Below are 13483 nucleotides of genomic sequence, written 5' to 3' on the forward strand. Positions count from 1 at the left end.
ACACAATAGACTATAAGTAGGACTAATTGAACAAATATTATATATACATAATTTTTAAAATAAAATGTTTCTTCCTGGCCCACAATACAGTAAGATATTTAATTTTGGGGTTCATTTTCTAATAATTCTCTGAACTGACTACAAAGAACTAAAGCTTATTGTACTGCCTTATGTAGGACATCAAAGGAATATACACATTTGCTCACTGCTTTAGTAACAAAGAGAGCTCTTTATAACTAAACTGAGTTATCTCCTCAATATTGAAGGCAGAAGAAAGTAAGTTATCTACAATTGGGGTCACAGGAGGACTCTCCCTTCTAGGTTCTGGAATTTTCCTTACCTCTGTGTGCAAGTGCCAGATTAAAGTGCACAGCTTTGCTTTTTTATGCTTCTGTTGCCTTCCCTGATTATGATGCCAATCAAGTCTGGGCTGGCAACCAACACAAGGCCCCCTTGATGAAATACGGGACTGAAAGAAGGGTTTCTAAACACCATCCCCATAGTGACCACGTGGCCAAAAGACCATAGTGACGAAGAAGACACCAAAGTGAGTGTATTGGCAGCTTCAGAAGCTGCATTTGGGGCTGATGGGAATGAAGGACAAGAACCCAGCTAACCTGTGGAGTGCATCACAGGCAGGAATGAAACAGGTTTAAGGAAAGACTACTTAAAACAGGACCAGACTCACCCCCACCCTGATTAAGCCACAGAAGAAATCTACATCTGATACCATTTTCTGATTTGTCCTCCAGTGCTAATAAATCACTCCAAAACAAAAAAAAAAAAAAAGACTGTTCTCCTTAAAGAAAATGCCACCAATTTTGACTAAAATAAATAAATAAATAAATGAGCAAACTAATTACTGTGAGTATTTATAAGTAAATTACTAAAAGTAATACTGTTAAATGTCACTAATTTAATTCAAGTTTCTTTATTGTTTTTAAAGATACAACACAGGATAGAACACTTTCAACCAGTTACTAATACCTTCTGGTTCTCTTCCACTTCCGTTCTAAGTTGTGAGCTCACAGCTGTTTTTGTTATTGCTCTAAGAAAACAAAAATATGATCAGTGTTTGGCTTAGCATTAGCTTTTAATTTCCCTGTTCTTAAATATAAAACATGTGGTTCAATAAGCTAAAAGGTAAGAACTAAATAAACCTGACAGCTCTACAGCTTAGCAAGGGAATTTCACAGACATACAAATTTCCACTGCTGTAAGACAGAACAACAAAGGAAAGCTGCATGGTGACAGTACGTGACAGCAAGTCCAGTTGCTTCCAAGGTCCCACTTGACTGTGTGGTCCTACTCCTATGTGACATTGACTGCGCACAGATAAACAGACAGCATTAAACGCACTGCGGGCACTGAAGCAGACTGTCGGTCCTATTAAATCCTTCTGGTGGGGGTTGGACACTGCACGTGCATCTTTCAGAAGCATGATGGATTAAGAAATCTTATACAGGCACACTACACAGTGAAATGGAAACTTATTATAAAACCCTCAGCCCAGAACTAAGCCAGTGGTTTTAGTAATTAGAAACAAAGATTAGCAATGGCATTTGTTAAAAGTTCCTAAGAATTTGTCTCTTAAATAATTTTGCCTTGCATTTATAGAACAGAGAGTAACCTTACAGAATAAACAGTATGTCAGAAAATTCAGACTATTGTTACTATGAAGGGTCAGTCTGTCTGAGCCTCAGTTTCCACATAAGGATCCTGATCATCTACATCTCCCTCTTCTTCCTCTTCTTTCTGGCAGTACTGAGAATAAAACCTGGGGCCTTACACATGTGAGACAAGAGTTCTAGCACGGAACCCCAGGCAAAGCCCTTCTTCATCAGGATTCAAAACTGGCAGTCTGGGCCAGACTCTGGATTAGCTGATCTGGCATAAGTGGGGCAGTGTCAACAACATCCAGATCTCTCTCTCTTCAAGCACACAACCAATGGTCTTATTACCTCCTTAGAAAGAAGACACTAGTCACAACAGGAGTTACACATAGGAAAAAACTAAAATGTCTCAAAGCATTTGTACCTTTTAGTTACATCATATTCTACGTAAACATCAAAGTCATTGGGAATAATGTTAAGGAGAGGGATGTACCAAAACCTTAGTAGCTGTTACCTGGCTTTTGTAGGAAAATTCTGACTAATATCCTTCATCACCACCAAAGCTAACTCCACAGGAGCAGCCAGGATGCGGGCAGCAGTCTGGAAACTGAGATCTGCAACAATGCCAGGCAGGTATCATGTCAGAACATATGACTCTAAAGTAATGCCAGTAGAACAAAGCCCCGGTACTACCCACAATTCCCTGACAATGCAGCCATTCCAGAGAGTGCCCATGCTTTAGTTCAGCTCTCACTCACTTCATGGACCCCTGGAGTTTTTACTAAGCTATTCATAACCTACATCCATAAAATCCTTAGGCGCATGCTAACGCCCAAATCATGGTGACTTCTAGATTTACAATATGTCATAAAATACAGGATTAAGATATTTAGCAAATTACCTTGGTAAAAATATCTTATAGTTTGGAACATTCTTTAGAACAGAAAAGTGCACATATATTCCACTCTTATATGCCTTTAACATTCTAGAAATACAGTTTAAGAAATGTGTACAAATAAATACAGGAGACCAACTAGATGGCTTGGTGAGTAGCACTTGCTGCCTACGATGCAACCAGGATTAGATGAATTCATTTCTCGGAACCCGAATAAAGGTAGGGAAAGCAAATTCCACAGAGTTGTCCTCTAACCACCACATGGGCACTATGGCACACTAGTCTACATATACACAATGTTAATAAATAAATTTTAAAATGCATTGGAAGACTAAGGTTAGCTCAGTGGTGGAGTGTGTGTCCAGTATGTAAGGCCCTGGATCAAACCATCAGCACTACTTAAAAAAAAAAAAAGAAAGAAAAGAAAGAAACCTAAAAGTAATGGCTGGGCGGTGGTAGCACATGCCTTTAATCCCAGCACTCAGGATGCAGAGAAAGGCAGATCTATGTGAGTTCGAGGCCAGACTGGTCTACAAGAGCTAGTTCCAAGGCAGCCAGGGCTGTTACACAGAAAAACCTTGTCTCAAAAAACCAACCCCCCACCCAAAAAAGAAAGAAACAAACAATGTAGTTATATATTTGTAGTGTGTGTGTGTGTGTGTGTGTGTGTGTGTGTGTGTGTGTGTGTGTGTATAAAAAAATTACAATTTGGGGGCTGAAGAGATGGCTCAGAGGTTAAGAGCACGGGCTGTTCTTCCAGAGGACCCAGGTTCACTTCCCAGCAACCACTCAGCAGCTCACAACTGTTTATATCTCTGGGTCCAGGAGATCTGATACCCTCACACAAACATACATGAAGGCAAAACACCAATGCACATAAAATAAAAATTAATTATTTAAAAAAATACAATCTGTGGTACTCTCAGAATCTTGTAAATTTCATTCAAACTCCGCAGTCTCCCTCCCAGACAAGGTTTCATTCTATAGCTCAAGTTGGCCTGGAACTCATGACAATCATCTTGTCTTAGACACAGGAACTGGGATTACAGGTACAGTACAAATTCTGGTCTGCGTGGTGCCAGGAATCAGCCCAGGGCTCTGTGCGTGATAGACAAGCACTTGACCATCTGAGCTACATCGCTGGAGCAAGTTCTGCAATTTTTAATAACACAAAATATCCTGACAAAACTGCAGTGAGCTCTGAGTTTCCATTACCTTGCAGCTGCCAAACTTTCAAGGGTGCCATCTCATTGGTGCTCTCCACAAGGTACTTTCGGAATTCTCTCAGTTGTTCTTCCAAAGAGGGGTGCAGTTCTCTGGCAGAAGCAGAATCAGTTATGTTCATTGTTTTCTCTCAGAGTACACTGAGCAAAGGACTCCAGTTTTAATCTTCATGATTTTCCCCTCCCAAACCTAAGAAAGTTTCTTCAATTTGGACAAAAGTTTTTAAGGCACAACAGTTGCCCTCTGAGAGTAAGTTAACACTGTGTATTCTACATGAACCTTTTTGTGCTGTGAATGCATAAAATCACAGCATCACCCAAAAACGACAAAGAAGGAGCAGTGAGATGGCTCAGCCAGCAAAGCCTTGCCATCAAGCCTGGCAATGTGAGTCTGATCCCCAGGACTCAGAGAGTGGAATCAGAGAACCAGGTCTGTATGCACACATGGGACCCATGCACTGTCCCCATAGTACACACACAAAATAAACCAATGCAATTAAACAGTCTAAAAGTGCCCTGAAAGATTCTGGAAATCTTGATCAAATAAAAGTGGTACCTGACTACGACCATGATCCAAAGTGACAACAGACAAGTGTACACAGGCAACGAACCAACCCAGCACAGCAATTAACTGGAAATGAAGCCACTACTGCCTAAACTGGAAACCTGGTTAGACTATTTCATTCAACCAAATGTCACAGCTGAAGCATATGTTACATATTGTCATCTGTTTTTATCTTCCTTTTAAAGGCAGCGCACCACAGATGTTCTAACTAAAATCCACACACAGAACAGAATTCAAGGTTCTGAAAAATTTATCATGTCACCACAGTTAAGAATAATTTTCTGCTATAAATTATAATGTTTTCACAAAACTGTGAAACTATGAAACAAATTTCAATGTTAAAGTCATCTTCTGCAAGGCATGACTGCACACGCCTTTGATCTGCCCCAGGAGGCAGCGGCAGGCGGGTCTGTGTGATGGAGAGTAGCATGGTCCTCACAGAGACCTCCAGGCCAACCAGGGCTACAAAGTGAGACCCTCTTCAAAAAAATCAGAAACAGCAAAACATTTCCTGTTCGCTGACAGAATGTATTTCTGCTGTATGTTTTTAAAGTCTAAGGTTTCCCTTAGCATTAGAGAATAACTGTGGTCACTCTAATTTAAATGACCAACTTTACTATAAATAAAATGGATTTTCTCCACTGTAAACCACATATATAAAGAGCCACAATTCAGATAGTAATGAGAAAGACACCAGGAATGCAAGGAGGCATCTGCCAACAAGAATTAACATACCTTAATTTTCCAAAAAGAAACCCCTGAACTTCATCAATAGGATCATTCTCACCAATGACTGTGGTATTCACCTCAGTTCCTATAAGGACACAGTAAAGACATGTCTAGTGGCTTGGAATAGAAATAAAATGTTAACATCACAAAGTCTGAATGTTAAAAAAAAATGTCAAGTGCTTCAATTAACAATTTGCTGTAGGTTTTTAAGCCAATAGTGTTTTCTTTCTGTTCCTGTACAAAATAAGGATGTATTTTCTCGCTTTAGAAAATTTTACAATAAAAATTTCAAAATAGATTTAAATATAACAAAAGATTTTTCACAGTTAAATTATGAAGAATTTAAAGTTAGAAAATCCTAAATATAGTCATTTTCCATTTGTTCTACTATCATATCAATCATTTTTAATGTTTAAAATGAGCTTAGCCCACCATAAATCGGAAGGCTGAAGCTGGAGGACCAAGTTCAAGACTTGCCTGAATAATTAATTTATTGTGCTTGGATAACTTAGTGAAAACCTGTCTCAATAAGAAGCAAACAGAACATTAAAAGAACTGTGGCTGGAGCTCAGTGGTAAAGAGTCCCTGTGTAACACACACAAGACTCCGAGTTCACACCACATGTTGCAAAGGATTTAATAAAGGGGAATTTCAAAGACAAAAAGCAGCAAGTAAAACTTATGGTTGAAAAACCTAATTCAGGGTTGGGTGTGATGATGCACACCTTTAGTCACAGTGCTTGGGAAGCACAGGCAGGATCTCGAGGTCGAGGCCAGCCTGGTTTACAAAGCAAGTTCCAGGACGGGCTCCAAAGCTACAGAGAAACCTTGTCTGGGGCGGTGGGGTAAATAAGAAAAGAAAAACTTAATTCAAAACTACATAGTATTATACAGGAAGAACTCAGAATAAACTGTTCTAAGAAAAAAGTATAATAAAAACATAAAATTATCCATTAAGCCCACAATATTCAAATTTCCATATTGGAATCACACATTAACGTCTATTTGTGATGCATATAACATCAACAGCACTGACACCACTTACTAAGTCATTTTATACAAAAGAAAAACTCCACTAAACTTTTGAGCTTTTCATTTTTTGTTTATCCTTGTTTTCATTGTTTGGGGTCAGGGACTTGCTACACAGGCTAGGCAGGGCTTGAATTATAATCCCCCTGCTTCGGCGCTAAGATTGTAAGTAGGCATAATTCCAGCCCAAATTCATGAATTATATTTCTTACTTCTCCCGAATACTTGAAAAACAAGCTATCATTGCCTATATATTACAGAGTACATAAATTAGGACCTAGGAAATCTGCTGAAGGTCTTCCACTCAGATGTAACAGAATCAAGATGCAAACACAGGTTCGTCACATTCCTAAACCTATTCTTTTTCGATAGGGGAGGCAATTCCCCATTAATTCATATTTAAAGACAAGAGAACACATTGGTCTTATTTTACAAATTCACCTTTCACCTGAGTATCATCCTTGGCCTTGTACTCCGTGCTCTTAATTGCCAATTCCACACCATAGCCAGAAAGGTAAACAGGCTCCTTCTTGGGATTCTGCAAACAGAGCAAGAATTCCACCATCACCACCTGGCTCATTATGAGGCGCAGCAGTCCCCTTCCTTGCTAGCATGCCAATTGGTGGCGTGCCTGCTTAGGTCATGTTTAAGTAGCCACACTGGTGAGACTTCATGAAGAGCCCACCAATTGGTTATCTAACACCAAAGGGCCAGCCCTGAAATATACATGTACAAATGACATTACGTGGACTGAGCAGGTTGTAGATGTGCATATGAGTGCTTATTTACATTTGTAGATTTGAATGAAACCAAGGTGTGGTACATATGAAGGGATTGGGGGGAAAAAAGAGAGGGAATGATGTAATTGTATTATAATAAAAAAACTAAAAAAAAATTAGAAATCAATATGTAAAGTTATTAACTATGTATCCAGAGAGTTCAGTGACAATCAACAGTAATAGAAGTACTTGCCTATCATGAAAACATTCATCCTATTTATGAATAAAAATCAATTTAGAATTTGTTTCCCTCTTTAGAAAATCCTAGACTCCTTTATATTTTGAATCTTGTTACAACTATGGGAATGAGAGGCAGAAACAAAACTAAGGATATATGAAAAGCCTTACAGAAACCCACTACTCTAAAGTTAGTTAAAAATTATGTATCATGGGGCTGCAGAGCTGGCTCAGTAGTTAAGAGCACTAGTTGTTCTTGCAGAGGGCCTGCTTCAGTTCTCAGCACCCACATGTAACAGACTGTCCAGTTCCAGGGGACTTGACACTCTCTTCCACATTCTGCAAGTACCAGACACATACTGTACACACACACACACACACACACGTGTGTGTGTGTATTATTCACACATTCACATAAAATAAAAATACACCAGTAAGTATTAAAAACATTTATGTATCTCTTAAATGGAGGTACCCTGCATGGGTGGACAATGATGCTCCAGGAAGATACTGGTTATTAAATAAAAATCCTTGTGCCAGGCATGGGATACCTCTCTATGTGTTATTCCTCAGGGTGGCCCCAGAGGCCCCCTAAACAATACAAGCTACTGCCTCTGCTTTTGGTTGCCTACTGTAACTAGGTGTAAAACCCTATTGTTAAAGATACCAGACAGGGTTGCAGGACATAGAAAAAATTAATTCTGGAACTGACCAGTAAGCTTCCTTGCTGCTGGCTAGATCTCACAGTACTGGAAGGTGCTATGGAGGCCACTAGGGATGAAAAGACATCAATGGTCTTAGCTGGCGCTGGAGCCTACATGCTACAATACTGACTGCCAGGCAAGACATACCCACTGGTACAATAACAGCAAGACTGTTATGGGGGCAATCTATTGCTTTCTCATTAGACTCAAAATGCTTACACTACAGGAGAGAATGACTCCCTGCAAACCTGGTCAGAATTCAATGGCTGGGCATGTCATAGCCCTAAGGAGGAATCTATTATTGTTGTTTTGCTCAATGGTCATATCAAACTGACTTCTACATATTTACATTTAAACATTTATGTTTCTACCCAAAGATTATGCTGCTCTCAACTGTGGTCAAAAAGCTTCTTTTTCCAGTAGACATTGGGTAACAACAGAGAGTCATCACTACTTAAGAATGCTGAGAATAAGTGACCGTGAGTGCCTGGCCTTAGGACGTCTGCATCAACTCCCCTCCCCAAGGCTCAGGAAGGGAAGGAGTGCACAGCAGCTGCGGCTAACTACAGAAGATCTGCCCAAGATCAAGACAGTCACGACTCCAGCATGGGTGCTAAGGAGCTACTGTCGTTGATGGCTGCTGGCAGAGTTACTTTCTTTTGGAAGTACAGCCACTGGTAGGTTTCCCACGCTCCAGTGCATGGCCCCAGAACCATTCACAAATGAAGAGCACTTGGGAGCCATGCGGCCTAGTTTCGGCCCAGTGAATGAGTGCTTGTCCAATGGGTCTCCAGATGACTTTGGGACAGCGCAAATACTGATAGGACCACGCAGCCTGCATGCTCTCTTCTCTCTTATAATATTGATGATTCTCTTGGCAGTACTGTCATTTTGTCATGCAAGGGACAGATGTGATCACTCCTGGAATCCCCACTTTTTCTCGAATATTTTCCCCTAAAATTGGAGCTGATGCCTCTCAGGTTTCTTGTCTGGGGATGGCAGCTGTCACTCCAGCCTCAGGGAGCTGTTCTGACTCAGTGCTGACAGGATTGGAGGCAGATCACCCCTATTTCTGTAAATGAATCTTGAACGAGATTGTTGGTCTTGAAAATGTTTGCCTATGTCAATCGCCTATTAGTTTTGTAAAGACAGGATGTACCTGGCTTGATATTTGGCAAAACTAACAAAATGGTAAGTGTTGTTTTTGGTGTAAAAATATTTTAACGTAAAAGTTAGGGGAAAAAAACATATTTGACATATTTGTTTTTGCCAGAGGTTTACACTGGAGGATGGGGAAAACTTGTTTGCTTATATGGAAAAACATGCTTGTTTTCGACTCATCTGATGGTCGGACTCCTTCAGGCCAACAACCCTTCCCCATCTCAGGTCCTGAACCCAGGCTGTGGCGAATACTAACTGGATTTAGTTGGTTATTTAAGCAAAAACAAAACAAAAAGGAGGAAGACATGAGGATAGATAGGAGGTATTTGGTGGGGAGTTGGAAAAGTAGATGGAGGTTATGATCAAAATATATTGTTTACATAAATGAAGTTCCTAGAGTTAAAAAATCCATTCCAAAAGCCATACAACAAAGAGAAACCTTGTGGAGACAATGTGTGTGTGTTTCTTTACCGTATCTGCATGTTCCTGGTGGGGCTGGAGAGATGGCTCAGCAGTTAAAAAGCACTGGTTGTTGTGGAATAATCCTTTTGTACACTGTCAAGGTGTGTCTTTGCCAAGGCACCTTCTGATTTGCTTAATAAAGAGCTAAATACCAACAGCTAGGCAGGAAGAGACTAAGCAGGACTTCTGGGCAGAGAGGGAGAGATGAATCTAGGTGCAAGGGAGATGCCAGAAAACACAGAGAAGAAATAGGAGGTACAAGATGGAAGAGAGGTAAAAAGCACGAGGCACAACATAGGTTAATTTAAATGGGTTAATTGAAATTATAAGAGCTAGTGGGACAAGCCTAAGTTATAGGCCAAGCTTTCATAATTAATAAATCTCTGTGTCATGATCTGGGAGCCTGTGTTCAGTCCTTAGCACCCACACAGCATCTACAATCATGTGTAATTCCAGGGGCTCTGATACCATGTTCTGGCCTCCACAGGCAGCAGATATGAAAGTGGTGCACAGACATACAGTTAGACAAAACACTTATACACATAAAACAAATGTAAATAAAATAAATGCTTTAGGTGAGGATGAGCTTACCAAATGCCACATCCTCACTGTGGGAAAATAACAATCTCAGTATCACATAAAGATACACAGGAATAAAGCAAGTTTTTTTTATTTTATTTGTTTGTTTGTTTGTTTGTTTATTGGTAAAAAAGGGTGTGCCAGAACCCAAACCATGGCTAAAGACCATGAAGGGCCAAGATGGCCTTGTCTGTGATCCCTAACACGGCTGAGGCTCTTCTCCTTGTAGGAGCCTCTTCTTCACAACATAAAGCAAAAGGGGAAGGAGGACGCTCGGGAAATGTGGGGTCTTGGCAGGCTATCTTCCACAGAGAAAAAACATTTCTTCCACTCATTACCAGGCTGACTGACCCTGGCCCTTTAGCTACTTTAATCCTTAATACCCACAACAGGGCCAGAAAACAGGAATGGGGAATAGTCAAAACTGGACTTTGACCGGGTGCGGTAGCACACACCTTTAATTCTAACAGAGGAATCAAGAATTGTTCTACATCAGCCTAGACTATATTGCACTGATCTCAAAAACATCAAAGGACAAAAAACACTGGGTTGATAAATACATCTGACTCTACTCGGTCAAATTTTCATTTACTGAACTATGATACACCAGCTTTAAAGACTTTCATATTTAAAATGTTCAATGATATAAATTTAAACTTTATATTAATTCTGCTTTATTCCACCTCTTTAGAAACCCTCTCTTTCCACTAAATAAAAAGATACCAAAAAGACTAAGGTCAAAGTTCAAAAACTATGTTAAAAAGGATGCCTCACCAACATTTACTTGGACATGTCTGGTTTTGAAACACTATCCAGTAGTTAAAAGCGTGCAACTATTCTTCTGGGTACTGAATACCTAGAGGCTACGCTAATGTGGCCGGCCAGACAGACTAAAATGGAGAATATATTCCCCCTTGCCCTCCAAGGTCACCAGCTCTCAGGGGACTATGGGACACCTCTTAAAATGGTCTGTATCTATGAGAACTTCCGATTCCCATGTTCAGGGAGACCATGGAGACCCATCCAGAACACTAACCAGTGTCCAATCTACAAAGAGGAGGGTCAATCCAAAGGAAAGATTTTCTCATTGCTTCTAAGCAATGCCATGGTACAACAGACCTCTGACCTATGCTCACATCCATTAACTGGTAAAGAAGGAGCCAGAGGTTTCTCTCAAGCCCAAGTGCCCCAAGAACTAGATCCTCAACTTGACAGTATAAAAAAGAAAAATAATAATTTCAGCCACCTGCATGTCTTAAATAGCCGGCAAGAAAATATAAAGTGACAGGTGTGACTGTTTGTTGGGCTTTGTTACTGTCCAAAGAATCGCATGCCCCAGACAGTATACTTGAAACTATATGGGCTGTTATCTAGACTATGTCTCACTAGAGATTTTCTTCTTGATTGAGGAAAAAAGAATGCTGCCCAGATATAAGACCTCAGACTTTTCCTCAATTAAACACTGCGGGGCCTATCTGCAGCCAAGAGAGGCAGACCCAGTATTGTTTTATCCTAAAATCATACAATGGTTAAATGTCTTTTCTCTCTGGAAGATATCTGAGAGGGACCTCACGCTATTTCTAGTCAACCTAACAACTTTCAAAGTGCCTGAAAATCGACCCCGGTTTCATCACTGTCCAGTCAGCCTTGGAGGCCAAAGGAAAAATGAGAAGGAGCCCAGCAGACTGATGTTCTTGTGCACCATCACGGGAATCTAATGGGCTTTGATTTGGACAGATCTCTGCTTCTCCCTACCTAGGCTAAAACATTTCCCTCACATCTTTCAAGACACCATTTAACGACTTCCTTTTCTCCCTACATCTTATAGTGGAGGTTTTTAGATAGGCCCTCTGGAGGGTACGGTACCACGAAACTACCACACCTGACATTCTAAATTCAGCTGTAAGACACCAGATTGGTCACTGCCCCAATCCCATGGCAATTAGGGTTACCTCATTAGAAGTGTGTGCATGATAAGAACAGCAGACAGAAACTGGTTGGGCAGTTTATGGTAAAAGTTCTCAAAGAAAAGCAACCAGTTTCTCTCTTGGCTAAAAGTCAGAAACATCCTTGGGACTCTTAGCAGCCTCATCCTTGTCAGAGACTAGAAAGATCAAAGAGTTTGAGAGGCTCTGACCTCTGATGTGCTTCCTAAATGATTCTTGGGTTACCTCTTAAGGTGTGGGGTATTAATGTTAATGTAATAAAGGCCTGTTAAGAAAAATATTCCTCCTGGTCAAGAATATAGACTCTGGAATATAGCTGGAGAGATAGCTCAGCGATTAAGAGCACTGGCTGCTCTGCCAGAGGTTCTGAGTTCAATTTCCAGCAACCAGAGGGTGGCTCATAACCACCTATAAAAGGATCTGTCATCTTTTATGTCTGATGCCCTCTTATGTCATGCAGGCATACATGCAAATATACATAAAATACATAAAAAATAAATCTATAAAAAATACATACATACACAGAGAAAGAGACAGACAGACAGACAGATAGACAGACAGACAGACAGAGATTCTCTAGCTTGGGTGAAGACTTAACACTCCAATGGGCCAGATCAATCCCCTGGCCAAAGGGCCACTGTTGCAGGATATGTGTACACTATATGTACACTATATTGCTGTAATTGGTTTAATAAAAAGCTGAACGGCCAATCAGGAGAGGTTAGGCAGGACTTCCAGGGAGAGAGAGGAACTCAGAGGGATGAGTCTAGACATGCAAGAGATGCCAGCAAGACACAGAGCAAGCTGGACATATAGAATGGAGGAGAGGTAAAAGCCAAATGGCAGAATGTAGATTAATAGGAACAGGTTGATTTAAGTCATAAGAGCTGGTTGAGAACAAGTCTAAGCTAAAGGTCAAGCTCTCATAATTAATAAGTCTCTTTGTCATTATTTGGGAGCTGGCAGTCCAAAGAAAGTCTGACAAGAAAGACCAACAACAGACCACTCTTGTACTTGGGGCCTAACTCAGACTTACTAGGTCAGCTATCACTAAAGGACCCCTTCCCTATAGAAGTTTCTTACTTTTAAGATATGATGGAAAAAGAACCAACACCTTCCTAATGAGTTTGAAAAACAGAATGTTTAAAGTAAGAGGAAGGACTTGTAAGAAACAGTAAATACTAGTCTTTTTTATCACACATTATAAAACTTGTAACTATAACAAAGAATTCAAGTATCTATCTATCTTCCCCACCTCGTAAGACTTTTAGAGAAATGTCTTCATCCACCCCCACTACCACCTCCAACCAGGTTTATACAAAAGCCCCGCTTTCCTGGAACTTAAGTGACTGAAGTGGCTGACCTCTCACAGCCAGCCAACTGTGAAAAACTGTTAGACAGAACCCCAGCCATCGGCAAAAAGATAGTCACAACATGCATTAGCATAAAAGATCCATTTCCTGCCCCAATATGCTCACTCGTCTGCTGTTGTGAGGAGCACTCTCTTTATCAAGAATCAAGATTTTCTTGACAACACACTTTAATATATATATGTATACATACATATATATATGTATACATATATGTGTGTATATATTCATATATACATATATTCATATATT

At 40.2% G+C, this 13483-nt stretch overlaps 1 protein-coding gene across 4 annotated transcripts in view; it reads right to left on the reverse strand.

The window, feature by feature from the left end:
• Uggt1 (UDP-glucose glycoprotein glucosyltransferase 1) overlaps positions 1-13483 on the reverse strand; it is a 125365-nt gene that overhangs the window by 73545 nt on the left and 38337 nt on the right. For all 4 annotated transcript variants that reach the window (XM_038342024.2, XM_038342023.2, XM_038342022.2 and 1 more), the window contains exons 7-11: positions 6495-6591; positions 5032-5110; positions 3724-3824; positions 2128-2227; positions 988-1048 (exon numbers count right to left, since the gene is read on the reverse strand). In XM_038342024.2, the coding sequence (XP_038197952.1) occupies positions 988-1048; positions 2128-2227; positions 3724-3824; positions 5032-5110; positions 6495-6591 (438 nt within the window). The remainder of the gene's footprint in view (positions 1-987; positions 1049-2127; positions 2228-3723; positions 3825-5031; positions 5111-6494; positions 6592-13483) is intronic.

This window comes from Arvicola amphibius, chromosome 9 (assembly GCF_903992535.2).
Source record: "Arvicola amphibius chromosome 9, mArvAmp1.2, whole genome shotgun sequence".
Lineage (NCBI taxonomy): Eukaryota > Metazoa > Chordata > Mammalia > Rodentia > Cricetidae > Arvicola > Arvicola amphibius.